Raw genomic sequence first — 27,944 nt, forward strand, 5'->3', positions numbered from 1 at the left:
ATGCAGGGTCAGCAGCCAATGGGGCTTTTATTTTACCACCCCACCCCAGAGGGTGGCAGGGCGGGGGGTGCCTCGTTGGGGTATTTCCAGCAGCAGTGTGTGGGGCTCTCATTTCCCCATTGGGCAGCAGCGGTGCAGCAATGGCTGAGGAGCAGAGGGACCTCATCTCCTCCGATGGCAGCAGTGCGGTGCTCCCCAATGGGAACAGCCAAAGGTGCCACTGCAGGGACATGAGTGGGGGGTGTGGGGAGGACACGGTGTGACTGTGGGGCAGAGGAGTCGTGCTGTGTGGGGCCGAGTGGGAGTGGACGCTGCGTGTCTATGGGGCAGAAAGGGCCAGAGCTTGGCTGTGGGGTCAAGGGGGTCACAGAGTGGTTATAGGGTGACTGGGGCATGGTGTGGCTGTGGGGTAGGCTGTTTCATGTCGTGGTTATGGGGTGGATAGGGGCTCACTCAGCATGGGTGGGGGGTGCAGCCCCTCTGACAAGCTGCCACCCTGACTGTGGGGCAGGTGGGGATGCAGCATGGCTGCAGGGTCCTGCCGGCACTCCAGGGCACCCCCATGTCCCAACCAACCCCGTGTCCCAAACTTTGTGCTGGGGATGGGTGGGGGGGAGTCACCCCGAACACTTCCAGCCAATCAAAAATCCCAGAAGCGCTGACATCATCAGTCTCTGGGCAGACATCCTGGCAGCGTGGCCAAGTCTGGACTCTGCAGAGCAGCACCCATAGGTGCCCTGTCCCATGGTGCAGGGCTGGCTCCCGGGGGCAGGACACGGCTCAGAGCTGTACCAGGGAGACATTTTCTATTTCATTTGCTTTTCTTTGGTGTCTGTGCGCAGTCGCACCCCTAAGCCCTGCTCACATGGCTGAGCCCCCATGCTCTCAGCCGTGGTTTCGGTTCCCGGTGCGTGGCAGCCACCTGAGCACTGACATCACACTCATCATTCACAAGAGATTTGTGTCCCTCTGGGCGCTCGGAGCAGGCTGGGTTCAGTGGCACTTTGGGAACCACAGGGCACCTCCTTTCGGTGTTGGGCAGCTGGAGCAGCACCACGAGCACTCCTTCTCCTGTCCTCAGGTCTGTGCTGGGGCGCAGGAGCGTGCTGTCAGCGCTCTCCATCCTGGTGGCACTGCTGATTGCTGGCCAGGCCGTCACCATCTACTACGTGTACCAGCAGAGCGGGCAGATCAGCAAGCTGACCAAGACCTCGCAGAGCCTGAAGCTGGAGGCGCTGCAGAGGAGGATGCCCACCAGTCAGTAGCATCACCGGGGCTGGGGATGGGCACTGGAACAACAGACCTGGGAGATACTGTGGGTTTGGAGGCAGCTGGGGCTGCACTGCTGGGTCGTACCCCTCACGCTGCTGTGTCCTTGGCAGGCTCTCAGCCAGCAAGCAAGATGTCCATGTCTGTGATGAACATGCCCATGGCCGTGAAGGTGCTGCCTCTTGCCCCCTCTATTGGTGACATGGTAAGAGGTGCCCACTGCTGCCTCAGCAGGGGGGTGGAACTGAAGCTGGATGGTCTACGAGGTCCCCTCCAACCCAACCATTCTGTGGTTTTCTTTACAGCCCGTGGAGGCCGTGAGACCCCGAAGCAACAAGACTGAGGACCAAGTTAGGCACCTGCTGCTGGTAAGCTCTTCCACCCACCTCACTGAGCCCCACAGCCGCCCTCTGCACTGCAGGAGGTGATGAGACCACAAGCTTGGAGCTCCCTTGGGCTCTCAAGTGCTGGTGCTCTGGTCCCAGCAGTGCCTGTAGAAGTAGTGTTCCCTCCCCACACTATCTCCTTTTCTCCTTTGCTGCCTCTCTCTGTGATGCTTGCCCTGCAGAAAGCAGACCCCAGGAAGATGTTCCCGGAGCTGAAGGATGACATGCTGGGCAACCTGAAGAGGCTGAAGAAGACCATGAGCACTATGGACTGGCAGGTCAGTGCTGGTGCTCTCCTACCCATCCCTTCCGCAAGTCCTATTGGCCCTTCATGGGTTGGATGCCCATTGTAGGGTCAGTAGTGGAGCTCGGGACCACTCTGTTTACCCTCTGCTTCCCTCCCTCTCAGGATTTTGAGTCCTGGATGCACAAGTGGCTGCTCTTCGAAATGGCCAAAGGCCCCAAGGGAGAGGAGCAGAGTGAAATCCCTGCGGAGAAAGGTATGGGGTGTGGGTGCTGGAAGTCAGGGCTGAGCCTCTGGGAGCAGTGCACCCAAGGCAGTGCCACTGCTGCTCCCTGCCCTGGCCTCTGGCTCCTCATGGCTTCCTCTCCCTTGAGCCTCCCTCTGGGGGCTTCTGGAAGCAGCCACATCCCAAAACCCAAAGCATCAGTCCGCTGTGTCCCTATTACCCTTGGCTCTCATTAGGGCAGATGGGTTTCCTCGGGTAAATCCAATGAGGTGACATTCCTCAGCATGGCAGCATTCTGGTTTCCCTAACAGAATCTCCCACATGCCCCGAGGGTCCTGGGTGCTCACACTGTCCCTTTGTTCTTATTGCCCTAGTGCAAACTAAGTGCCAGGCAGAGGCCAGTTTCAGTGGTGTGCAGCCAGGTCGCTTCCGCCCCGAGTGCGATGAGAACGGCGACTACCTGCCCAAGCAGTGCTCTGCCAGCACGGGCTACTGCTGGTGCTGCTACAAAAATGGCACCAGGATTGAGGGCACTGCCACCCGGGGAGAGCTGGACTGCTCGGGTAGGTGGCAGGAGCAGCAGCAGGCAGGGAGAGCCAAGGAGGGGCAAAACTCACTGCCCGAATCCATCCCGGGTGAGGGACGAGGCCGTGGCACTGAGCTGTGCTCTCTTTGCAGCGCCCGCCCCGACAGAGCCCGAGGAGATCTTCTCCGGGGTGGACATGCTGAAAGGTGAGAAGCCCTGGGGCTGGAGGAGCTGTGCTCTGTCCACTTCCCACAGCAGAGCTGGTGGCAGTGTGCTGGATGGGGGCACACAGGTTGCTGACTCCCTCCCTCCTCTCTTCCCTTCAAAGCAGTTAAGTAGAAGAGGACGCCTGTGGATGCCCATCCGGCCTTCAGCATCCCGGCCCACCTTTCTTTGCTCCATTTTTCTGCTCTCACCTTGCTTTCCTGAAGACAATTAACAGAGCACTCTGTGCCCTGACCTCAGTTACACCCCTCCCCCTGCTGCAGGATAGGACCTGGGGCTGCCCCCTCCCCCTATAGCAACACGACTGCTGTTTGCTGACCGGAGTAGAGCTGGAAGATGATTTCAGCTCTGGCAGCCCCACTCTTTTTGCTAATGGACCGAGGGCTGCAACACTGATGCTGTGTGAGGGACTCCACCTGGTTCCAGCCTCCTGTCCCCCAGGACACCTCTCCCAGCAGCGATGCAGACATCACCTGTGCTGAAGAATGAGCCCCTCGTGCTTTCTTTCACTGAACAAACATTAAAAGCAGCAAAACGACCTCCACGAGCTTAACTGACTGCTGGAGGTTGGAGCCCTGTTAAGAGTACTGAACCTTCATCTTTCTTGAGGTGTTTCATTTCTTTTTTCTTTTTTTAAGACTGCAGTAGGGATAGATGCTTAACTTCAGGCTAGGGAACAGCCATGGGGGGAAGGGAAGCTAACCTTGGAGGCGGGCGGGGGGCTTTGAGGTTTTCTGCACCTATCCAGAACTTCCTCCTTTATGAATGAAATCAAGTTAATTATTTCAAATAAACTTTTTGACATGAAAGCCTTGTAAGCAACTCAAGCTGAGCAGTGATGCCAACTGGGTTGCAACTATCCTGGGATAAAAAGGGAAGAAAACAGCTGAGCTCTTCAGCCACCTGTTCCGTTACCATGCTCCTGGCCTCAACCAGAACAGCCTGGTCCCTTCTTCCTCACCACTGAGGTAGCAGAAAGCAATTCAGATAGCCCCAGGAGCTAAAACTGTGCCCAAGAACCTGGGTAAGATGCTGGGTACTCCCCCTCCTACCTGCAGTATCCTCTGGAGTCAGCTCAGCCCCACAGCCCTGACCCAGAGCAGAGGGCTCCTCACCCCATCCCCCACTGAAGCAAAGTCTCACCGTTCCTCTTTTATTCTGTATTCCATAAAAAAAAAAAAACCAAAAAACAGAAACAAAAAAAAATGCAGCCTTGGCTGAGAACAGCTGCTGGACACAGCTGCTCAGTGCAACTCCAGGGACACAATAACCACTGCCATCAGTGTTTGTTAGAATAAAAACTAAACCCAAAGAGCTCTCTTCCGTAGGTAGCAAAAGGTCTGACACCACAAATCACAGAAGGAGAAAAAAAAAAAAGAGTAAAAGTTTTCTCTTAAAAATATAGCTCTGTGAAGAGAAAAAGGGTGGCTGGGCATCAGCTAGGAGGAAAGCAGTTTCTGCACACTTGGCTCCTCTCCCTCAGTTCAGTTCTAGTGCAGCACAGGAGCTGTCAGGGAGGGCAATAAACACAGCTCTGGGCCCCAGCAGGACAGGAGGCAGAAAGTTACATCACTCTGCTCTAAAAGTCACAGTTAAAAGAAGATATAAATTATTATTTATAAAAGAAAAAGAAGTTGGAATTCTGCTGATGAGGTTCCTTTTCCACTCTTCCGTTTGATCTTCACCCATAAATCCTTAATCACAGGGATGCAGTACCTTTGGGGAGAGGAGTTAAGAGAATTAGGGATAGTGAAGAGACTGAACAGCCATACAGCTGAGCAGAGTGGAGGCAGATTCATCTGGTCCACTTCCAGGTGGCTAGAACTTCACCAGCTAATCCACACGACTTTTCCAAGCTCCCTGTGGTCAGCCAGGACAGACAGACACTGCCAGAGGCCGCTTATCTCTGCTGGTGACAGAGGACAGCAACATCTGGGCTGGGCATCCGGATTTCTGCAGCTAAAGAGTTGAGGTCAAACATCCAGAGAAGCCAGCACACTTCTGTAGGACTTTCCTTATTCTGTTCCACTCCCTGGCTCTCTAACATAGGGCCAGGCTGCCTCACACAGTGGGTGGTTTAGAGGGCACAATGTCTTCCCAAGACTGGCTCAGGAGCACTGAATTTGGCCAAGGTTACCGCTGCTCAGAGGTACCAACTGAGAGCTCCCACGGGGCCATGTACCTTCTCACAACAATCCTTCCAGCTCAGCTGTTTTCTTCTTCTAAAAAGGAAAGGGTGAAAAATAAATCAGTATTTCTGCATCGCAGACACGGAGTACCGAGCAGCGCTGTGAGCCACAGATGCTTCTCAGATGTCATCTCTACAAGGACAGATCCATAACAAGGAACACCCTGTCTCTCTCTGCCACCCCTTCCTAGCCATTGGTGTGGGATGCAACAGCCTGCAAAGCACTCAGAGCTCGTTCCTGCTGAAAACAGCTAGATGAACAGACAGGGAAAGGGAGAGAGAGCACTTACTCCTCAGACAAGTTCCCTGAAAACAAAAGGGCCTCAGTGTTTGCTCACTTAAAGGGAAGGCATCTTCTCTAGGGGATACAGGAAAAAGCCCTTCTTCAAGCCACCCCAGTCCCAAACAACCAAAGGTCAGGGTTTAGTGTCCTGAGGCTCTGTACTGTCAGCAAGGCCAGCACGTGGCTCTGTTCCCCTCCAGCCTCACGTGCTGCAGGAATGAGTGTCACAAGTGCTCCTCAGAATGGCTGTCCCCATGGCACTCTGCCCCCAGGTCTCCCACATACCTTCTTCTTCTTCTTGTGAACTTCAGCAGAGCCATCTGCTGTCGGCTCCCCTTCTGTGGGCATCTTTTTGTTCTTCTTTTCTTTTCCTGACTTTTTCTCTGGAAAAGAAAAGTCAACTATGACCTCTGTGAGGGGACACAAAGAGAAGCAGGAGCAGCAGGTTGAGGAGGAGGTGAGTTTCTGATCACATTCAGCCCACAGGAGCACCTCTGGGTGAGGGCAGAGCTGTGCCACAAGGACACTGTGCCCACGGCTGTTTCTCCAGTACCTTCAGGACTGAGTAGTTTGATCTGTGCGTGTGTGTGGGCAGAATTAGGCAGGATGCCCTTCTTCTCACCTGCTGCTGCCCAACCAGCCTGAGGAACTGTTTCAGTACTGGAGCAGCTGAGCACACACCAGAAACCAAAGCAAAGGGAGCTACCAACACCAGATGGACACAAGTTTCAGCTGAGCACGACTGTACCAAGAAGCTCCAGTGCATGTCTGTGCAACAGCCCACACAGAGGCTGACAGGCAAGGCTGTCTCCTCCAAAACGAAGGGATGCATCTATGCAGAACAGACAGCTCAGCAGATCTGGCCCACCCATTCCCTCTTCTCTCTCTCTCTCTCTCTCTCTCTCTCTCTCACTCTCATGAAGAAGCATACAACAGCTATGATTTGCAAATACATTCTGAGCTGCGAAGGATAAAAAAAAAATGCCTTTGTGTTAGCCCAGTGCAGGTGGGCAGGCATCACAAGGTGCACACTGAGGCCTCAGGCAGTTCAGCACACACACACCTCATCCCTCTGCCAGCCCTGAGCTGGATACTTCCAGCCCTGGCTAAGGCCAGGAAAGGAGAAAACCATGGGGCAGGTCATCTCATGACATCTGCACAGGGACATCAGCTTGTTCTGCAAGCAGCAAGGATCAGTCCAAGTGGTTCCTGCTGTGCGTGCTGGATGTGGGACAGAGGCAGGAGAGCCCAGTTGGCTGCCTGCAGTATGACCTGATGCTGAAGATGCAGAAAAAATACTAAAGTGGGGAGTTAAAAATCTGGCACTGGCTTTGGGAGGGCCAGAAAGGAAGGAGACAAGGCTAATGGGAAGGTGCTTGCTCTGCAGCAGAGGCTGAGCACACATCAGCTGCAAGAACCTACCACGAATGCAGCCCCACACGACACTGCACAGAAACTTACTTTTACTTGATTTTTTCTTTTCCTTGCTGCCTGGCAGCTTCTCTGGATCATTAGCTGCTTTCTTTTTCTTCTTTTTGGGCACCTCCTCATTAGCCTGCCCTTTCCGCTTCTTTTCCTTGGGCTGCCCAACAGCCCCATCTTCTCCTGGCCGCTTCCGTTTCTGAGATGCTTTCTGTTTTTTGTTCTCTTTGTCTTTGCCCTTAGAGGTTTTCACAGCTTTGTCTGCTGTGGAAGATTTCTTCTTTTCCTTCTTCTCTTTTTTCTCCTTTTTTTTCTTCTTCTTCTCTTCCAACCCAGGTGTTTGCACTGCAGGGACTCCGGCAGCAGTGGTGACCTCCCTTTTGCTCCCCAAGCTCGGCTCTGCAGGCTGTGGGGTGGAAAGCAGCACAGATGGCAATGGGGTCCCTTGTGTCCCTTTTGCCTCAACGTCATTCTCTTTCACAGCCAGAGCTTTCTTGACTGGGGAAGGTTTGGGGTTGGCATGACTTGCATCAATTTTTCCTGCCACTTTGTTGGAGGCTCCTGTGGCTTCCTGGCCTGGAGAGGGTTTGTTGTCTGTGGAAACAGTGACAAGAGAGAGATGACGACTCCAGGAGTGTTCCCACAGTTGGCAGAGGAGAAGAACATGCATTTGAAGAAAAATACCCAGTTCTCCCTACAAAGCAAAAATCTGCTGGCCATCCCAGCTACAGCAGAGACAGCTGTGTCATGGCCAGGGGAAGCCAGCAGACGGCAGCAGCACACCACGCTGGGTTTTGTAGTGGAGACACAAGGAGAACAGGCCCTGGTCCCAGTGTCACATACTCCTGTGCCAACACAGCTCTGCTCCTGAGCCAGGCAGATTCCCAGCCTTGCCAAAGGACCCACCTGCTTTGTGGTTTGCAGACACCAGCTCGACGTCTGTGTCAGAGTCACTGCTGTCACTGCTGGAGCTGTCAGCTGGAGCTGCTTTCACGGGGACTTTGGCAAGGGAGCTAGCTGCTTTCCCTTGCCCTGCATTGCCTGCAGGCTGGAGGGGAACAGTCTTTGGTGCCTGAGGTGCTGCTGGGCTCTTGGAGAGGCTCAAATAACCTGCGAGGAGGGACTGAAACAGCACAGACACACTGAGGAGACAGCACAGCAGGGCAGCCTCCCTCGCACCAGGTACACAGATCTCTCTCTGCTGATATTGCCCCCATACTCCAAGTAGAGGGCCCCCACTTTGACCACCTACAGAGTGATAACGCATGGTTCAGCCAGCACGGCAGAGAGGCCATGGCAAGGTAGGGCTGTCAGGAGGGGGAGCTAGCACAGACAGACCCTGAGCTTGCAACAGCAAGAGCTAATGGTGGTAGGGTCTCTCCTTTGTTCTCACCCAGTAAAGCATGCTTGGGGGAGGCTCCTGGCCATTAGCGTGCACCCACGCACAGTTAATGCACTGCAGATGTCTGCACACCCTGCACATTACTTACAGAGGGAATTTAATGGCTTGGATGCGGGTTAAGTTACAAATAAAAGGGGAGAGAAATCCTGCTGCTATTGGCACTACACACCAGTTCTCCCTCCTCATTTAACCCTTGCAAGGCACCAGCACCTACCATCTGCAGGGAAAGGCATCATGAGCTCTGAACCTAAGGCCTCGCTGCCTGGGGAAGCATTCCAGATTGCAAAGCCTGTGCCTTCCCACTCCAGAAGGCCCTGCTCACAGCACTGTGCTGGGGAGCCCTCACTTTCCTGCTAGGAAACATAACCCAGCTCTCCATTTGCTATGGTGGAAAACTAAACCTTTTATCTCCTACTTAGGATCAAGCTGCAAGATGGATCCCAGCCTGCTCAGGTATGATACCTGTGATACTGCCTCCTCATCCTCACTGGAATCCGATGAAGAGCTGTCATCTGGCTCAGTCCCTCCTGGTTTCTGCAGCATGCCTGCTGGAGGAGCACAGTTCATCTCATTAAACCCACCACTGCTGATTTGGGGCTGAGTTCATCTACCTAGCACGTGAGAATTGCCACCAACAGGCCACCTCCCTCCGAAGGGGAGCATCCTGCAGAGCTGGAGAGAATAAACCACTCTCCAACCACTATGTGAAAGAGACACACCTCCCACAGGGGAACAAAATGCTGACCCACAGCACTGAGAGCATCTTCTTGGGAGAACTGACCCAGTTTGGGGGGCTGCTTGGGTGTTTCCTTGTCACTGTCATAGGAACTGCTGCTGTCCGAGCTCTCTGCCTGGGTGAGTGGTGCAGTCTGGCTCAGCCTGGCATCCTGTGCTGGATGTGGGCCTGGCTTCTTCAACTTGGCAGTGGCACTTCTCAGGATGGAAGCAGCCTGCGGGGCAGCAGGGCTGGCTGAAGGAGCTTTCCCTGTGGGAGCTGTCTGCTTTAGGCAAGCAGGAGGAACAGCCTAAGGAGAGAAAGATGAAATGCAAATGGAAAAAGGAACAGTTGCTCATGCCCACGACTGGACAAAGCAGCCTAGAACAGTTGGGCTTGGCCATATGAGTGCAGTAACAGTGGTTCTCTATCTTAATAGAGCAATCTCTCCCCTTCCCGAGCATGCTCCCACAGAAGGAGACAATGTACCAGCCCCAGGCTTCAGTTCACTCACCCCCCCCCTCTGCCCACTCTCCCCAGGGAAGCTTCCCATATTCACCTCCTCCATCTTTACCTCTCCCACCACTGCGCTGCTCTCTGAGGAATCACTGTTTGAGCTCTCAGACACTCTGGAAATTGGAGGGATAGGAGGTGCTTTTATCCCCTTCCCTGAAGGTGGTGTGGCATTAGCCTTGGCAGCCACTGTGCTTGAAGCCTTGGTTGGTTTGATGTTCTGCTGGGACAGAGTCTAAAATAGATATGAAAGAAAATTAGGACAGAGCACCACTTGGAGAGAAAACAGACAGAAGCACACACCAATCCACTGCTACATCCTTCATTTTCAGCACAGCTCAATGCTCTTATTCTGTTTCCCTCACTGGTCAGCTTCGTCAACTGTGATCTCTCATGCATGGCCAGCACCCTGCACATGCCTACTGCATTAGCTCACTGCCCAAAAAGCGACCATACCGAGGGCCCACAGACAGAGCATGATGTGCTTGCAGGACAAGAGATATCTATCCATGGCAGCACTGGCAAGATTGTTACTGCAGAGTGTATTTTCAGGGCAAGCTGGATTCTCTTACATACACATTCAGGGTTAATTGGCAACAGAGATAAAGCAAGGACACCAACTCCAGGTCAAATCTGCCTTCAGGTCCACAAGCAAGTCACGGATTAAAGAGCAAATTAACAAGAAGCAGTTGTGTTTCCTCACACTTGAAGCTTCTCATCAAACTTAATGTAAGAGAGGTTAAAAATAGAAGAGCCACGGGCATGGAAACCAGACACTGACATCAGGTCCAAGACACAAACACCAGCAGAGGAGGTAGCAGGGGCAGCAAAGGAACTCTCAGCCTCCTGGTTTGTGTTACAAACAAGGCTACGTGAGCAGCCCTCCCTCTCACCATCTCTGACAAGCTGGGTCTTTGTGGGCTGACATTTCTCACACAACATCTGGCTTTCGAAAAAGAAGGCAACACTGCACAATACAGAGAACTGCCAAGCTGAGGAGAGCTCTGAGCCGTCTTGCACGAAGCTCAAGTTACAGCAACTGCATTATTTTATACAGTCTTGTTATTATAAATAAGCTTTAATCAAGGACTGTTCAGGCTGGCTGCTTGCCCACCAGCTGGGGAGAAGGCAGCCTTTCCACTGGCCATAGTAATAGCCAGCATGGGGAAGGATTGCCTTGAATGCTCATCATCCCCCTCTCCCAGCAAGGGTGCTGGCCAGAAATGGGACACGTATGCGTAGACAAGTAGGACAAGAAGTGCACTTGGGTGCTCAGCCCTGGGCTCCAGCCCATTTGCAGCATCCAAGCCCCCACCATACAGGAATGACAACCGCACTTCACAGTCAAGGCTTCCTCGTGTGACATTTTTCTTGGGCTCAAGCTACAGCAGGGGTGCAGAGACACCCAAGATACTCTCGTGCAGAGGCAGCTCAAGCCCTGTAGAGCTCAGCTATGGCCCTATAGTACCAGCATGGAGAGACAAAGATGCAGTATGAATGAGACTTGGCCGAGGGAGCTGGGATCAGCTTCATGAACACTCAGGAGAGCCTTCACAACAGATATGGGGCCATCTCCACTCTCTAAAATAGGGGGTCTGAGTCTTCCTCTGGCTGAAAGGCAGCAAGAGCACTGTGCCCACCCCCTCGCCCCCCCCAGCACAGATCCAGCCAGCCTCCTGAGGCATGGTAAGCAGCAAAAAGCTCCAGCTGCATCCCCCTGCAACGAGTCTGGGAGGAAACGGGGTGGGGGAAACCAGCTACCCAGCTCATGGAAAATCTCTGCCTGCAAAGACTTGGCTGCCTTTCCAGCCTGTTTAAGTCCCTGGAGTAGGGCAGAGGGAATGGAGACCCAGAGGAGCTCTGGGCTCACACATCTAGTCATGTTCCTGGCAAATTATTCACACCCTTCACTGCTCTCACGTACACCAAGCTTGCTGAAAAGCACACCCAGAGATGGGGTCACTAAGACCAGAGATGCTGCAAAGAAACCTTGATCCAGCTGAAAGGAGGGCTTCTCTTTGCACCATCCATCACCCACTCAACTACATTCTACAGTCCTGAGATATCTCCTCAGCACCAGCACACCCAGGAGCTCTTTACCTGTGTGGGGGGGACTACTTCCTCATCTGAATCCGACTCCTCACTGGAGTCATCACTGCTGTCCATATGCAGCAGAGGTGCTGGGGCTGGCGTGGGAGCTGGTACTTTCTTCACACTTGTTGGCTGGGGCATAGCATTGCTTTTCGCTGCAGAAGAAGCACAAGAGATTGTTACTTTGAAAAAGAGTTGCTCTCCTTGGCTATCCAGGTTATCACCAACAGGCTGTGTGGTTCTGTTTACAGGGGAGAGAAGGAAACCATGAGGATCAAGGCAAGGGGCCCTGGTCACTAACACAAGACTCACCAGCAGGCAGTGCAGGCTGTGTCTCCTCTTCACTGTCAGACGAGTCACTGCTTCCACTTTCTGAGGTCTCATTCTTCAAGGTGTTTTCCACTGCCTTTTCAGGAGCTGCAGCTTTAGCAGCCTGGCTCAGGCTGGGAACAGGCCCAGGCTGTTCTGGTAACCTCTGAACAACAAAAAGCAACACAGGCCCAGGAATGTGATGTTAGTACAAAAGAAAGAACCCTGCAACTCAACTGGGACGTGCTCTCACAGCTTGGGCAGAAGGCTGCAGACATCCCTCCTGCACACTGCTGAAGGCTAGCAGTGACAGAGGGAGAGTGCCTGCTGAGAGATCTAGTAGCTTCACTACCCGCAGATATTCTCTGAGCTCGCAGTGCTCTGCACCCACTCAGTTTACTCCACTCACCGCTCATCTTTGGGCTGTTCTGCCAAAGAGCAGCATCAGCTTTCCAGGACAGGCAGCCCCCGTGCAACCTGCATGCTGACAGGCTGCTTGGTGCCTCAGGGTCTGCTGCAAGAGGGTAAGACAGACTCCTGCCCTGCTCACAGCTCCCGCCATCCCCATTTTCCAGCCCTGCAATACTGCAAACCCAGCCCTGCCTGCTCTCAGCCCTCCACCAGCCCTGGCCAGCAGCCCGGCCGCCTCGCAGGAGGATGGATCCTACCGTGCTTCCTGGCACGGCCCCACAGAGGGCTGCCACTGGGGCAGTGTTTATCATCTCCAAGCCAAACACTAAACAGACAACAGCATCTGCATGTTTATCCCATTACAGAACAGCACTCGGAACAAGCCAAGCACATTTTGACTCTGCTTAGAGAAACAGAAACCTCTGAAAGAACTTGGGAGGGGGGGCAGCAAGTCTCACTTGTCTGTTTTGTTTTGATTTCAGTGAGTCACTATCTCCAGGAGAGAGGCCAGATTTGCAGTGCTGAAGAGAGAAATGCTTGAAGCCAGCACTAGGATTCACATGGCCTACATGAATGTGCTAGCTGCGTTCCCTTTCCTTCCCAGGCAGTGCTGTGCAAGGCGAAAATCTATCGAGATCAAACCCCACTTGCTCCCTTTTAAGACCTTCACAGCACCAGCACTGGCTTACCCCCCTGCCTGGATGCACGGCAGGAAGGCTGCTTTGCTTTCTAACTTAAGAAGAGATTGGAAAAGACCTGTGGAAGAACTAGACTGAGGAATCCTGGCAAAGAACAAACATCACAGCATCCACAGAGAAACCACCATAAGCTTTTATACAGCCTTGGGATTCCTCAGATATTCCTGAGCAGAGGCCAAGGTCCCTCCATCCACCTGATCCCTGTCACTGCCAGATGGCTGATGGCCACCACGTCCCATGGCATGGCTCCAGACAGAATCAGGCCAGCAGTGTGGCTGAGCAGGGTAACACAGGCGGGGGGTTCTGACAGCTTAGAGTCACAGGTACTGCAGTAACTCAGAGAAGAGGAAAATAACTCGAGAGGAAATCATTTTTCCTGCTTCTTCAGTCCCCAAACGAGGAGCTGCCTGAGGATCAGTACGAGTGATGACTCAGCTCCTGCACAACCCATCTGTCACTCCGCTGGGTCCATTTGCATCATGCAGCGCTGCATGACAAGAGGGGGAAGCAACACCAAGCCACGTGCAATGAGCAAACTGTAACAATCACATTCTGCTGCTGTCTGTTCAGCACAGGATAACAGGAATGAAATCAATAGCTCAGCTGTATCACGACACAGTGAAGGTAGTACTGCCACCTGCACGTGAGAATAGGGACTGGATCTGGGGAGGGAGGGGCAGAGACTTTCCATCTCCTGGGAGATTTGGCCTCTCCCCACAGGACCTGCAGTCTAGGACAAAAACTTGCAGGCACAACTTCCAGCAGCACAGCCTGTGTGGGTTTTCCTGGGACGTTCTGGGATGACACAAGTTCCCAGCATGTGCATTTATGCAGCTTACACCCAGTCCTGGTAAGCAGAAACAGAAGCCAGTCTGCAGTGGGCTTGGGTGTCATCTTTGGCCCACAACATTAAGAAGAGACGAAGCAGAGCAGAACAGACATTTCCAAAAGAAAGGCAGCTCATGGGGTCTTTAAGGTCAATCTGTCCCCCAACCACTAACCTCCCCTCCAAAAATAAGCCAACACCTTGTCACCTTCTTTGACTAAATATTCCTGAGTCTTCAGGGGTAAACACACCAATTAAGCAGTTCAATTTAGGCATGATGTTCATTTTAATTGTGCTAATCCACCCCCACAGGGAAAGATGAAGCAGCTTCCAACGCTCTGTATCTGTTTGGATCTTGCACAGAAGCCAGAGGAAGTTGCAGGATACAGCAAGTCAGTGGTTAGCATATGCCCAAGTAGCAGATGGTGAGGATGAGCTAAGAGTTTGACTGGGAGGACAGGACTGTGGACAGAGCTAAGCCTAATGGTTTAATCTTCAGGCTTCACTTGAGGTCCCAGCCTGCAGGCTACTAACAAAAGAAGGAACAGCCTGTTTGGCAAAAATAGAGCTCCCTCGATGACAAGCTCTTCTTTGCTAACTACATTTAGTGAAGGGTAATTGCCAGTTTGCAAAAGGGAAGATGCTGAAGTGGTTAAACAGCCACTGGCAAGACAGCTACTTGCTGCTGCCAGCTTCAAATCGGCACTGGGGGAAAATAAACCCACCTTACTATGTCCTTCAACTGCAACCCTGCTAGAATGGATGAGTCTCAATAGATTTACAATGAATCCCCCACGGCACAGCTAACAGAATAGCTGCTCCTGCCACAGAGAGCTGCATCTTTACGTATAATAATGCAGGAAGAGAGCAGCACAGAGCCAACTGTTAGAAAAGCATCCCCCTCCACCCACATCAGCGGACCAATGCTATAAAGACAAAAATGCAGAGCCTCCCTGGCTCCTGCCTGTCAATACTGAAAGGACGCGTTGACAAAGAGCCTCCTTGCAAGGACACGTGAGGCTCTGCCCCTGGATTCCCTTCCTCCCCAGCAGATAATAACTGCCATCTCCAAAACATTGTTTTCAGGGCGCTTTCCAAAAGGCTCTGCAGCTCAGACTCAATGCAGCAGGTGTCCATACAATGGACTTGAGGATGCTTTCACAAAGGGATCTGCCTCTAGTCTGAGTGGCCCTGAGAGAGCGAGCAAGCTTACAACAACTGTGTACAGGGGAGTCAAGCAAGACCAAACCAATGACAACTCCACACTCCAGAGGGGGAAGGCACAAATGAAATGAATCAGTCAGAATCAGACTAGTTCACAGGAGGCACTTGGCATCTATTTCCTACACAGAGAAGATGCTGCTGCTGGGACATCAGTGCATTCAGCTCACTGAGGAACATCACCTACCTTCTGGCTGACGGGCATGGGGAGATCATCCTCCTCACTGCCTGAAGAGTCAGTGCTCTCTGCCGGGTTTGTACTTTCAGCAGGCTTTGCAGGAGCAGCAGTCCTTCCTGGTGTGGCTTTAGCCTGCTTCAGCACTGTTGGTTTCAGTGCTGGCTTCCCTTGGGACAGTGGAAGTGTTTTTGCTGGAGCTGCTTTGCTAGAGAGGCATGCTGCTGGTGTGGTTCTCACTGGGGATGGCATGGCCTGGGAGGTTTTTGAAGATAGCTTTGTCTGGACAAGACAAGAAAGAACAGTGTGAAAGAAGGCAAATTCCACAGTAGCATAATTAATTTCCTCAGACTGTAAACAAGGGAAGATTTTAGAGCTCCCTGGGTAAATGCTGAAGGAAGATCAGCAGCTGGAAGAAAAGACAAGGAGTCCCTTTCATCCAGCTGCCTGGGGATAGTCCCCCAAGAAAAGGAAATAAGACCAGACATTCTTCATCAGCCTTCTGATATTACCAGTCACCTCCAGAGGCGAGTTGGAGATCTCTCGACAGGAGGGAAGCTGCACTACAGTTTGCCAAATTATACGCCATTTTAATTTATAGCCGAGACAAATCCAACCAGGGCAATTCCCAGCCTTGGAGAGGCATGCAAGGACAGTGTCAGACAGATAGATGCACCTGGATTACTGATGGAGGCTCCTCATTTCCACTGTCTGATGAGTCGCTGCTCTCTGAGCTGTCATCAGGCTTTGCAGCCACTGGAACCGTTACTGAGCCATGCTTGGCCTGGTTTGGTGTCACTGCTCTTTGCTTCACTGTGCTCTTCTTGGTGGACACTGGAGTAGGAGGTGCACTTCTCACAGGTGCTGAATTAACCTGCACTGCTGTAACAGCTGGTTTTGCCTGGGAACAGGAGGAAGAACAGGAGGATTTTACACACTTAGCAGAGAAGAAACTGGCTCAGTCACAACTGCAGAGTCTGTTTTAAGCAAGGTCACCATGCTGACTTTGATCAGGAAAGGCTGAGCACTAGAAGCAAGTCACTTGTCCACAGGCAGCCTGGCCAACCTGCCCTCCTTTTGCATGTCACATCTGTACAGTTGTGTTTAATCACTTCGTACAGATCGAAGGATCTCCTTCCATTTCAGGTACCGGGAGGAACTGGACAGAAGTGTTTGCTGCTGGCAAAGGTTAGTGGAGCTCTCAGCTGTACAGCACGTTCCCGTGGTCTCGGATTTGGAGATTTCACGCACCCAGGGTTGAAAGGGATGTTCTCAGATTATAGCACTGCAGCACTTTCTCTCTCTTTCAAGGGAAGAGAAGTGATTTCCTGGGGATGAGAACCCTGGGTTTGAGAGGTTACCTGGACTGACGTGGCCACAAGATCCTCCTCAGACGATGTCTCATCACTTGAATCCTCACTGCTGCTCTCAGCAGCCCCAGTTGCCTGCTTCAGCTCTGAAACATGAGAAAGGAGACTACACAGCTGCTGCCTGCTCTCAGCTCCCTGAGCATGATGCTAATGAAGCTTTTGAAGTCAAGAAAACAAAACAAGCAGCAGAGAGTGGCTAACAGGATTTGCAGGGAAGAGAGCCTGGTCTTTCCAAAAGCATCAGCTGCCTGCTAGGAACTGCTTCTCCACACAAACATCTACCCACAAACACAACTCCCCCAAGTACACGCAGATAAGAAATCCTTTTCTGGCCTCTCTCTGACCATGCAGGGAACTGTCCATTTACAAACAGCTCCCTGAAGGGTCACCCCAGCCTGGTTGAACCTCCTATGAAAAAGTCAAGGGAACAATTTTCAATGCTTTTGCAATGTATTCCTCACCCCCAACAAAAAAAGCAGTAAAAGATATTTCCATAAAGACCACATAACACACTAAAATAATCATCACTTTGCAATTGCAACCAAAGATGCTGATGTGCCTATCTAGAAAGCTGAAAGCATCAACTGTATTAGTGCTGCATCTCCTCCAGATATTCAACGCTCATCCTCAGCCCTGCAGAGCACAATGCTGCCAGAGATGCAGACAGTCTCCTTAACACAACATCTGCTGCTCAAAATGGAAGCAAGCATGCTGGATTCATCCCACAGAGCTTCAGAGCTGCCTGCTTTCCAGCATTCTCGCAGTCTCCCCAGGAGCAACGATTGCTTTGAGCTTTCCAGCAAGGGAACTGAAAGCAACATGCTAATGGCATGGTTTGGACCTGATCTGCAGTGAAGCCAGAGCACACACACATGCATTCACTCTGCCCTGCAGGCTCCTTACCCACTTTGGGGACTGGGGCCTTCACAGTCGGCGTCTCCTTCTCGTCCTCGCTCTCTGATGAGCTGCTGCTGCTGCTGCTGCTGGAGCTTTCTGCTGCTTTGGTCATTACTGGAGCTTTGCTTTGTCCTGCTTGGCTCACAGCTTGTCCAGGCTTTCCAGGACCAGGCAGTTTCTGGCCAGCCTTGGCTGAGGCCACACCTGATGCATTGGGCTGCTGCTTATTTGAGAGAACAGTTCTGTTTGCAGCAGAGGGCACTGCTACTTTACTTCCTGGAGCAGTGGGTCTAACAGGAGAATGCAAAGAGTTTGCAGCTTTGCCACTCACTACAGCTGGTGTCACCTATAGAAAACAAACAAAATTAGAACCCTGTAGAAAAATGAAGGGCAAAACTAGACCTTAAGCATTACCTTTAGCAGCAATTTTGCACACAGACAAGTCATAATGCTTAGGAGACAGTACCCCCTTACCGTAATTGCACCTTTTCCACTTGGCGTTTCCTCTTCTGATGAGGAGTCATCATCATCTTCACTACTATCTACATTCACTGCTGAGTTCGTGACTGGGGAAAGGCTGGTTGCTGCACAGGAAAGCCACAGAGAAATCAGACAGACTTTCTCACATCAAAACAGTCCCTGGTCTGCAGAAGGCCCCCAGCAGACAGGGCAGGGCCCCATCTTTACACCTGCCTCAATACCACAACCACTACACTTGCAAAATATAGGTGCCTCGATTCCACCCCATCCTCCTCTCCACAGCCAAGACATGATCTGCACATTTCCAGGGGATGCAGTACAGCAGATGAGAATGAGCTAAAACACCTTAGGCACATGGGCTTTTGTTAGGCTGCACAAGCCAATGCCTCCCACATCAACACTACCAGGGCTGTCCAGACCACATAAAAATGTCCTTCCCTCATCTGTGAGAACACCCTTCTTTGCTGTCCCAACAGACAGCTGGGGCTCACTTCCTAAGGCTTCACCCAAGCTACGTTACCCAACCCCTTCCCTCCCCACTGAATCATAAAAGGATTCTGTTGGCCTCAGCATACATCTGCGCTCCTCAAGAACTCTACAAGAGATAAATTTGATAAAACTGTTGTCCTAAGAGCATGAGGGAAGAGCCACTGATTTTCAAGCATTCTCTCTAGCCAAGCAAACTGAACTGCTCCTACACAATCCCTCGCTGCTACTCTGTGAAATCCAGGGAGATCACAGACTCTTACCATTTCCAGTTTTCGTCTTCTCTTTCTCATCCTCTTCTTTCTCTGAGCTCTCAGAGCTGCTCACAGGATCAGGAACTCTGATCTTTTCTGGGATGGCTGCCTCCTCATCGCTCAGCTTTCTTCTCCGGGTTTTCGAGGGAGTTCTGAGAGGAAAGGATTTTGTGTCAAAAAAAGGAAATATGAAAGAACAAATTGAAAAATTTAACATCATCCACTCTCAGGCCAGGCTTAAGCCTGAGGACAAATAAGTGTCATTCCTCTACAGCTCCCAGGGAGGGGAGGAATGCCTCCCCAATTCATCAGCAGCTGGTAATACAATAGAAGTAATGCCAAGAATTTGCCAGAGGTTCTGTACATCACATGCAGGGGAGCAGAGATGATCTCAGGTGCTCATCCTGCAGCAACCTTTGAGGGCTGCAAGTGCTCTGAGTGTTCCTGCTGCTGCACACAGGGCTGAACCTGTCCAGCATTCCCACCACTACAGCACCTTTGCAGCCTTCCTCACCCACCCAGCATCCCCTAACAATAAATACAGTCCAGCAAGGAGGCCACTCCTAAAAAACTCCAAATCCCAACTGCTAGGTTCATTGCAAGAGAGTTTCTGGAACACAGCCCCAAGGGTGGTCTCAGTCAGATGGGAAGGAGCTGCAGCAGTCTGAGGAAAGGTATTTTCAAGCCCACGAAGTGACAAGACTAGAGGATCACAGATCACCCAGACGTGAGCATTTCGGCCAAGCAGGACACTTTCTGGATAAATCAAACCTAAATGAATGAATCCCTCACATTAACTCCAAACCAGATGTAGTGAGGGCAGGCAAGGAAGAACTTGCATACTTGTGGGGTGGAATCACAAGGTAAGGGTGACACCAGAGGAATCAGACAGCATGAGTGTCATGTTGTTCCTTAGGTTTAAAAGTAATAGGACAACAGGCACAGAAGAAGGTCAGCATCAACTCCCAGGAAAACAATACAACGTTAGAGGCAGGAACTGGAAAAACCTGGTTCTTATACGACTCCATTTTTAAGGAGATCCAGGCTTTCTCCTGCAGGAGCAAGGCCAAGGCACCAAGTGTTCTAGAAGGAGATGCATCTGCAGCAAACACCTTCCCAAGGCTGGGTGCACAGCCAAAGGAATGCTTCCATTCAAGCACTTCTCAGCTCAGGCACCAAGACTCAGCTCCACTGACACCCCACAACCCCAGCCCTGCAGCTTCCACCAGGCTCTGCATCAAAGTGCAGAGGGTGAGAACAAATAATGTCTCACTGCACACAGCTGGAGGCTTTGTGCTGCAAATGTTCAGGTGGAGCACTCAGTGGGATAACGATGTGCGAGGTCTCTGGGACTGGACAAGTACGGGCATGACAGGGTTGGCTGGAAACAGGAGAATTCTGGAACACACTGCCCAGAGAGGCATCCCTGGAGACTTTCCACCAAGCTGGATCAAGCTCCGAGCAACCTGATCGAGCTGTGGGCGTCCCTGTTCATTGCAGGGGAGTTGGACCAAATAGTCTTCTAGGGTTTCTTCCAACTCAAACGATTCGATGATCCTTACTGCGGGGAGATGTGCTACCTGTGCTTTGTTTAGGGCGCTGGGAGGGGTGTGACACCTCAGCCTCTGCCCATTCTCCACGTGCAGCTCGCACAGGCTGCAGCCAGGCAACAGTATAAATAAAACACGTGGCTTGGCAAGGAAAGCGAAACAACAAAGCATCCTTCAGACCCCAACATCAACAGCATTAGCATCTCAAAACTAATCAACGATAATCCCAAAGCTAAGGAAACGTGAACAAAAAGAGATCGTTGCCATCTGAAACCAGGGCAGGAAGAAGGCTGCAGAGTACAGCCACCACACAAAGAGGAAACCCCGCATATCACGGCCACACGCGTCCCCCTGCCCGGCCCCAGCCCAAACGCGTCCAACTCACTTCTCCCAGTGCGTGAAGATCTCCTCCAGCGACGTCGCCAGAGACGGCAGCAACTTCTGGAGGTCAGAGAACACGCGTCAGCACCCGAGCTGCGCTCCCTGCGCTCAGGAGGCCGCACCAGGCCACGGGAGCACCGCGCGCAGACCCTGCCCACGGGCCCGACCCTACTCGCGCGGGCCCCGCGCCGAGCCGCCCCTCAGGCCCTCACCCCGCGAGCGCAGCCCAACCGAAGCCGACTTGGTTCCCGTTACCTGTCCGAGCTGCGCCTGCAGCTCGCGGGCGGCCCGCGAGTAACCGGAACGCAGGAGGTGCTGGTGGATGAGGGCCAGCAGCTCCCGCCTCCCGCAATCCCCCGCCGCCATAGCGCGGCCCAGCTCCGCGCTACCCCGGGCGCCGCGTGCCGCGCTGGGTGACGTCACATCCGCCTCCGGTCGCGCGGCCTCCTGGGAATCGTAGTTCCGGAAGTGTCCGCTGGGGCTGTGGGGGGGGTGAGGGTGGGGTTATGTCGGCGTTGGGTTTGGATTTAGGGTTGAGGTGGGGGCGCGTTGCGTTTGGATCGCGTTGGGATTGGGATGTGTTGGTTGGAGTCTTGCTCGGTGTGGTCACTGAGCTGAGCGGGGGTAGCCCTGGAAAGCCGTGACATGATAGGAAGCATAGCTGAGACCTGAAGCCAAACCCAGAAGGGAACTGGGCTGGCTGAGGGGAGCCCAGACCAGGCACCAAGCCTCTGCTGAGCAGCTCCAGGCAGCCCCAGGCTGATGGGGAACCTCTGTGGCAAACAGAGATGTGCCCAGTGAAACAAACCTAGGCACCGTCTGGGCCTGGGGAGCTCAAGGGATATTTGAGATGTGTACTGATGCTTCTTACATTACTGCATTCCAGCAGGAGATCAGACACCTCCTGCAAAGAGGACAGGCTGATAACCGACGGCGTGTGGGCAGGGCAGTGATTATTGCAGTAACAGCCACTAAATTTTTGTCCTGTGGGGATGGAGGCCTCACTCCTAGAGCACTCTGGAGCTCACTGCTCTGGACTGATTTACTGTTGGATAGACATGAAACTGCTGCAAGGAGCTGCTCAGGCATTTTTTGGGCAAGACAAAGCAAACAATGAGAAGGAGTTCCTGACACAGTGCAGCTGTTGGAGACAGGCTGCATGGCAGAAGGGCTGCCCCGTTACCCCCCTCCCCATGCTGATACTTTCCAGGAAAAATCTGGCTCCTGTCACTTTGGCAGAGGTTTATTTTTAGAAGGTTTAATAATGACCATGGTGTGTCTGTCACTCACACAAAATGCAGTACCTTTATTTGCGTTTATAGCAAGGATTAAATATAAAACTGACTGTGCTCCAGCTGGCTCCTGCACCAAATTTCTTTGACACCAGCATCATCCAAAGCAAAAAAAAAAAAAAAACACCAGCCAGGTGGCAGGTTTACAGCTCCTGTAAATGAAGCACAGACTTGGTTAGGCATTTCTAGAGGTCACACCCCCAGCACAGATGGTCATTGAAGCTCGCTGTAAATGTGGCCATGATCTCTGCAAAGGTGACACTGTGCTTGACCAGGACAGCATTCCCTTGCTCTGGGATGACCTTGCACAAAGGCTATGGGACTTACAAGCCATCGTCTGCTTTGGAGACCCTATTCTCCAGCTAAGAAGAGGAAGAGCCAGATAAGGAAAACATTCTATGGCAGAAAGTGTGCATCCTGACATGGACTGACCAGGACAGAGCATATGGAGCTAACACATCCTGGAGCAACTGCCTGGAGAAGATGACTTTAGGGGCCTCTGGAAAAGGAAAAGCCAACCCAACCTCTTCCACCTCTATCCCTGCATACTCCACGAGAGTCTACTGATGAATAGGAAGGGTTGCCCAGGCTTTGGGCAGAAAGGAGAGGATCTCTGCAAAGCAACAAAGCTATCCTAACTAATGCCACATGAAAAAGGAGTTCGATTTGGTTTTGGTCAATTCCAGTAGAATGTGGAGAGGAAGAAGACGAAGTTGAACACAGATGGAGAGAAAACATGTTTAGAAGGTGCTGCTTGCAAGAAAGGCGAGTATAGGATCATAGAACCATTAAGTTTGGAGAAGAGCTCTAAGGCCATCTAGTCCAACTCTCCTCCTACCACCAGTACTGCCCACTAAGCCATGTCCCTAAGTACCACATCTACACATTTCTTAATATTGAAGCCTGGAGTGCCCATGGACAAATGACTTTAGAAACGTACTCCATTTTTTCCTCAAGTGTCTACTGCAGTTCAGGGTCACCCGAGTCCAAAGTTTCATACCTTCAACACACGAATACCTGTAGGAAACCACAGAGCAGGGCCTGGTAGTAACAAGCCACTTGAATGAACTAATCTGAAAACATAGATATATATTCTGCACCACAATTACAGGTAGAGAAGGTGTTTGAGGCGTTTGGTAAACATTCCAGATAATAAATACGGTTACTCAGTCAGTCAGCAAACAGCTGCATGATTATAAATAGGAAAACTGACCTCAGCCTGAAGCCAGCTGAGACCCAACAACATACACTTATGAAGGAGTGATTTTTTTTTCCTGCATTTTTTTTTTTTTGGAGGGACGTTGAAAATATTTTGCCCACTCTTTATTTTAGGAAGGTGAAATGTCCCTGGTGGATTTCAAAAGCTAACCTCTTGGGTATGCGTTTTCCATGCCAAGACACTGAGTCACGAATAGATTGGAGGAAGAAGTGTCAAACCCAGACAGGGGATAACACAGCTGTGATTTAGTAGCCAGCTCAGTCTGCTAATAACCGCACAGCCCGCTCCGTGCCCTCAGCCTCACAAGCTGAGAGCTTTGCTCGCTGCCACTTTCACATGCTATTTGCTTATTGCTTGGGGTAAAACTTGTCCACACCTATTCCATTCTGAATGACCGTTTGTGTCCTGGCCAAACCCAGGCTCGGGGGGCTGCTAGCAGCTGCACGGCACCGTCATTCTTCCTCTGTTCCCTATGGAAGCTGACAGGCTCTTAAGCACGCCTGCTGGACCCTTGGGCTTGCAGGGACATTTCTCTGCTCTCTGTTCATGAAGCTACAAGCATCTTTTTTATGTATTTGTCCACTTACAAGTCTGCAGGATTAGTGTGATGCAGCCACAGGGAACATATCCTCTGCCATGCATGGACATTTTTATTTGGTGCTGCTAAGCTGGGTGCAGTTTTCAGGTGCGGAGCTGATTCTGCCTGTTGTTGCTTTGGGGAATGAAGGCTGCATGAAACAAAGCTAAGAGACATTTTGATCCTTAGGGATTATGGCATGGTACTCAGCATCTATGGGGTCTGGATCTTTATGGATGTGCTACATCTATGGAGTCAGGATACTGGGTGGTCACAGCTGTTTGCCTGAGGAAGTTTCTGCCTCCAACTGCTCACCCTGCCTCTGCAGGATCCCCCATCTAAAGGGTAGGATGGCTGCCTGGGAACAGGAGCATTATCACCACCAGCAGTTGACTCTGGTGGGTCTTAGCATCAGATTGCTGGCCCTGACCAAAAATCTGACCCATAATGTACCCCATTATAGGCAAGATCATCAGGATGCTTCACACAGCATCTCTAGGGCAGCTGTTCTATGGCTTTTCTGGTGTCCTGCTGCTGGGATGCTCCCTGTGGGGAAATGGGGATGGAGCAGGATAGGGGGAGTGTAAGAGAGATGGATGGAGGTAGAAGGAGGATGGCAGGGAATTGCAAAGGGACACAGGGGAGAGAAGGTGAGAGCACAGGAGTGAAAGGGTGAGAGGGAAAGGGGTGGTGGGAAGGGAAAAATGGGGATGGGGGAAGAGGTGCTTATTTTCAAGGGAAAATCAGAGAGGGAAGGGAGTAGGCAATGGGAAATCAGTAGAGGAGAAGAAAAGGAAATGGCCACTGTGGTGGGCCTGGGGAACTTGCTTTACTCCTCACTGCCCCCATCTTACCAGCCCTCAGCCAGCATTGTACAGCTCTGTGTGCACAGTGGGTTGCCAGGTGCTGCTCTGTGAGGCTTTGAGTCACCCAGGCCATCAGCATCCCTCCATCCCTTGCTGTGTGCCTGGGGGAGCAGTGTGGGGCTGAGGATCTGCAGTGAGTTCCCCTCCCTCGACCCACAGCTTTTCAAGGAGCTGCCACAGGAACAGCCTCACTCCAGAATCTCGTTTCACACCCTCCCCCCGCCCCCCTTATTCAGCTGTTCTCTTCCCCCTCCTCCTTTTCTTTGTCTGCTAATGCACAACAGATGGGAGGAAATGCCATTTTAAATGCCACAGCATCCTGATGAAATGTGATGGGTTATGGCAATCTCAGATGAATCATGGCATTGTTTTGTGTACATGGCCCCGCTGTGGCTCGGCCTCGCTCAAGCAAATCTCTGCCTCATGCTTCCCAAATACAATTAGGGTCATTTTAGGCATCCAACAGAAGCAGGTGCCCTTCAGGACCTGGCTGTCCAAGTGACATCAGCTAACTAACCAGGCACATTTGTGAAGGCAAAGTTGCACCCGCTGAAACATCTACTCCACGTTGCCTTTGGTTACACAGGGTTTGTACATTATGCTCCATTCCCGTGTTGTGTTTATAGGATTTTCACACAAGGTGAAGGAACTCTGTCCCCAGGAATGAGATTGGCATAGCAGAGCCACCCCTGCCAGCTCCAGCTTCACCCACAGTCCCTTTGGGGAGTGGGGCCGTGTCCCCATGCCTGTCCCTTGGCCTCATGACCGTGCTGCAGGAATGGGAACGCAGAGCCAAACCCGGGGGCTGTGATGTGGTCTCCTGCCGCTGGGGTTTCTGGGGATGGTCGGGTCATTTTGCCTAAGCAAGCAGACCAGCATCAAATAATATTGACTCAGTTGCTGCCAGATGAGAAACAGCAGTTCAGAAGTGAAAAAATATATCTATATCTACGCCTATCCCAATGGCTCCATTACTGGAACCGATAGACCCAGCCCTGTTAGCTTCAAACTAATTAACTGTGGAAAAAAGTCACCTCTAAACCTACAGAATATAAAGCAGTCTTTTAGTTTGGGTAGCTGGAAGAACAGATTTGACAACTCCAGTGAGTAGAAGACGTGGCATGAAAATTTGCTCACAGAATGCTTAATCTTAATCTAGATGGGAAATATGTTTCTGGGTATATCCAACTGCCTGCGTGTCTACAGGCACGGCAGCATTAAACCATTCAGCTCCTTGTTTCTGTATCAGATCTATGTGGATGGAGCAAGCAGAAGGGCTGTTATGATTAACTCCCCCCTCCCAGCCCTGCTCGGGGCCAGCTTTAAGCGTAGCCCCCCTGGCAGCCCTGAGGTGAGTGCAGCCAACACCAACACTCGGGTCAGCCCCGTCGTGTTTACCCAGATTGCAGGAGCTCTACCTGGAAGGAGTGGGACAGGGGCTGTGTTTGCGTTCCCGAAGCCAAAGCTTTGGGGGATTATTTTTCCCCCGCCAGGCGTTCCTGTGCTGCTTTAACTCATGTCAAAAGCCGTGCGGCAGGAAAAGGAGGGGATGGAAGGAGAAACACGGGGTGGAGAGCAGCTCCACTGGGACGTAGTCCATGCTGCCTCCATCTGCGTTGTCCAGATGGATTTCTGTGTACCTGAAAAGCTCAAGCTTCACTCAGGAGCAACACATACACATGGGTCAGACAGCCATCTCCAGCCTCTCCTGGGGAGCTGCAGAGAGATCCTTGCCTTATCTTGCTCGAGGGTTATTGCAATAAAGGGATTTATTGCGGCCACTCCACCAAAAAAATGTACAGAGATTCCACCAAAGCACATATATATGTTTCTCTTGGAAGCAGACAAAACTCCAGTACAGAGAAAAGCCCTGAGCTGTTGTTAATCTCTGGGGTTTTATCCAAGTTTCTTTAGAAACTTGGACATCATCACAGTGACTTTCAGATAGAGCTGATTGAACCTCCCTCTGCCTTTGATTTCCTCCCTGAGATCTGAGTGGGATGGGAATTGGGTGGGACATTTCCAGCCAACGTCAGCCCTTGTAGCCACAAGAGGGTGACAAAGTCCCATTGCGCAGTGGTGGCTTTGGACAAATGCAAGGATGTCCCCAGCTGGCACGGGACACAGCCCAATGGGGACCGAGCTGCCCTTGGGTGACCAGAGGCTCTTGGAAATCCTTGCTGGAGGCCTCGCTGGCTGGAAATGGGATCCTGGTGCTGGGAAGCTGAGGACTTTTTTTCCACCTGGTTTCTGTTAGCGTTGGTGCTGGCATCAGCAACATGTTCCCCTTGCCAAAAGAGGGGAGAATTCTCAACCATTGCTGCAGCAGGCAAGGAAAGAAACCTCACCCTTGCTCCCTATTGGTGGTCTAATGCAAATCCCACGTTTCAGAGTAATTCTGGAAAAACAGAGAACTCAGTAAACATCCAAAGGAAAAGCGATGCTGCCCTGCTCCTCCTGGATGCTGGGGCATGGGGACATGCCCTGTCTTTGGATGAAGGGAAAAGAGGAGAGGGAGGTGCTTAGGGAGGAGGCAATGGCCTTTGTTTTTTTCCCACATTGCCCACCCATGCTGCCGACCTACTGCTGGCTGTGGCCTTGGGGCTGGAAGTTGCTCCGTGGATCCCTGTCAAGCTCCTGCTGTCCAGGTGGCTCATTCCAGGCGCATCCTGCAAAGCCCCTGTGTTTGATATTCCCATAGTATTTTGTCCCCATGGAGAGTCCAGGACAGATCCCAGCCTCTGTTGCCTTCCTTAGGGGAAGTAGCAGTTTCCACTGCCCACCCGTGTCCCCTCTTCTGCCTTCCAGCCAGGGCATCCCCTGTGAGCAGCATGATCAGGGGGCTTCTTGCACAGCGATCTCCACATTTCTGCTTCTACAGCAGCCACATCTGAGACAGAAGATTAAAGTGCTCTGGGATCCTTCCAAGGCTGAATCTCATCCTCCACCATCCCAGGAGGCCGGGGCAGTGGGTGTGGGCTTGACAACATCTCCGTCGCTGAGCTCCAGCCAGCTCCCTCTCAACCCCATGGAAACGCCTGCAGAGCAGCAGACAGGAGGGCAGCCCTCATCTATCTGCTGCTGGATGGGAGCTCACTGTGTCACTGGGATCAGCTGCTTTCCCACAGAGTGGGGTTGGATCTCACCCTGATGCATGCACCAGGGCATGCACCAGTAGGGCATAGCAGGAGGGAGATCTGTACAGGTGCATGTACCAATAGTGCATATCAGGAGGGAGATCTGCTGCAGTGCTTGCACCGGTAGGGATACTGGGAGGGAGAACTGCACATCAGGAGCATTTGCTCAGATGGAGAGGGGGCCAGTTGCACCCCTGGGAGCTTTGGGGTGTGCATGGGATCCAGGGACTGCAGGGACATGGGGTGTAATGGTGTATGGCTGTAATGGGGAAGGAGGACGTGCATCCAGGGGCACGGGCTCTCCT

At 52.0% G+C, this 27,944-nt stretch overlaps 2 protein-coding genes across 12 annotated transcripts; one reads left to right on the forward strand and one right to left on the reverse strand.

Moving 5' to 3' along the window:
• Nucleotides 1–97: 97 nt before the first annotated feature.
• CD74 (CD74 molecule) lies at nucleotides 98–3,153 on the forward strand. 4 transcript variants are annotated; one of them, XM_065734736.1, is made up of 9 exons: nucleotides 98–214; nucleotides 1,082–1,257; nucleotides 1,383–1,474; nucleotides 1,575–1,637; nucleotides 1,838–1,933; nucleotides 2,065–2,155; nucleotides 2,500–2,688; nucleotides 2,804–2,857; nucleotides 2,980–3,153. In XM_065734736.1, exons 1-9 carry the CDS (start codon nucleotides 141–143, stop codon nucleotides 2,988–2,990), a joined length of 846 nt encoding a protein of 281 aa, XP_065590808.1. In that variant the 5' UTR covers nucleotides 98–140; the 3' UTR covers nucleotides 2,991–3,153. The 4 variants fall into 4 exon arrangements, with proteins under 4 accessions (XP_065590808.1, XP_065590809.1, XP_065590810.1 ...); XM_065734737.1 differs by having other exon boundaries at nucleotides 99–214; nucleotides 2,983–3,153; XM_065734738.1 differs by lacking the exon at nucleotides 2,500–2,688 and having other exon boundaries at nucleotides 100–214.
• An 862-nt stretch (nucleotides 3,154–4,015) lies between these two features.
• Nucleotides 4,016–20,922, reverse strand: TCOF1 (treacle ribosome biogenesis factor 1). 8 transcript variants are annotated; one of them, XM_065734722.1, is made up of 18 exons: nucleotides 20,804–20,922; nucleotides 20,553–20,608; nucleotides 18,627–18,769; nucleotides 17,872–17,981; nucleotides 17,404–17,743; nucleotides 16,492–16,586; nucleotides 15,807–16,031; nucleotides 15,143–15,412; nucleotides 11,803–11,965; nucleotides 11,500–11,645; nucleotides 9,446–9,634; nucleotides 8,953–9,196; nucleotides 8,634–8,719; nucleotides 7,676–7,892; nucleotides 6,809–7,363; nucleotides 5,633–5,757; nucleotides 5,059–5,095; nucleotides 4,016–4,592 (listed from the first exon to the last, which is right to left on the reverse strand). In XM_065734722.1, exons 1-17 carry the CDS (start codon nucleotides 20,912–20,914, stop codon nucleotides 5,063–5,065), a joined length of 3,108 nt encoding a protein of 1,035 aa, XP_065590794.1. In that variant the 5' UTR covers nucleotides 20,915–20,922; the 3' UTR covers nucleotides 4,016–4,592; nucleotides 5,059–5,062. The 8 variants fall into 8 exon arrangements, with proteins under 8 accessions (XP_065590794.1, XP_065590797.1, XP_065590796.1 ...); XM_065734725.1 differs by having other exon boundaries at nucleotides 4,016–5,095; nucleotides 9,461–9,634; XM_065734724.1 differs by having other exon boundaries at nucleotides 4,016–5,095; nucleotides 8,956–9,196.
• Between the last annotated feature and the right edge of the window lie 7,022 nt (nucleotides 20,923–27,944).

Source organism: Cyrtonyx montezumae, unplaced genomic scaffold (genome assembly GCF_038088225.1).
Source record: "Cyrtonyx montezumae isolate F1298 unplaced genomic scaffold, pur_monq_1.0 scaffold_18, whole genome shotgun sequence".
NCBI classification, from domain to species: Eukaryota; Metazoa; Chordata; class Aves; order Galliformes; family Odontophoridae; genus Cyrtonyx; species Cyrtonyx montezumae.

Coding starts and splice junctions, on each gene's coding strand:
- CD74 (XM_065734736.1), top strand. CDS start 141: ATGGCTGAGGAGCAGAGGGACCTCATCTCCTCCGATGGCAGCAGTGCG. Junction 1,258..1,382: donor GCAGAGGAGGATGCCCACCA/GTCAGTAGCATC, acceptor TGTCCTTGGCAG/GCTCTCAGCCAGCAAGCAAG. Junction 1,638..1,837: donor AAGTTAGGCACCTGCTGCTG/GTAAGCTCTTCC, acceptor CTTGCCCTGCAG/AAAGCAGACCCCAGGAAGAT.
- TCOF1 (XM_065734721.1), bottom strand. CDS start 20,914: ATGGCGGCGGGGGATTGCGGGAGGCGGGAGCTGCTGGCCCTCATCCAC. Junction 17,744..17,871: donor GTGGAAAAGGTGCAATTACG/GTAAGGGGGTAC, acceptor TGTTTTCTATAG/GTGACACCAGCTGTAGTGAG. Junction 9,197..9,445: donor GAGAGGTAAAGATGGAGGAG/GTGAATATGGGA, acceptor TTCTCTCCTTAG/GCTGTTCCTCCTGCTTGCCT.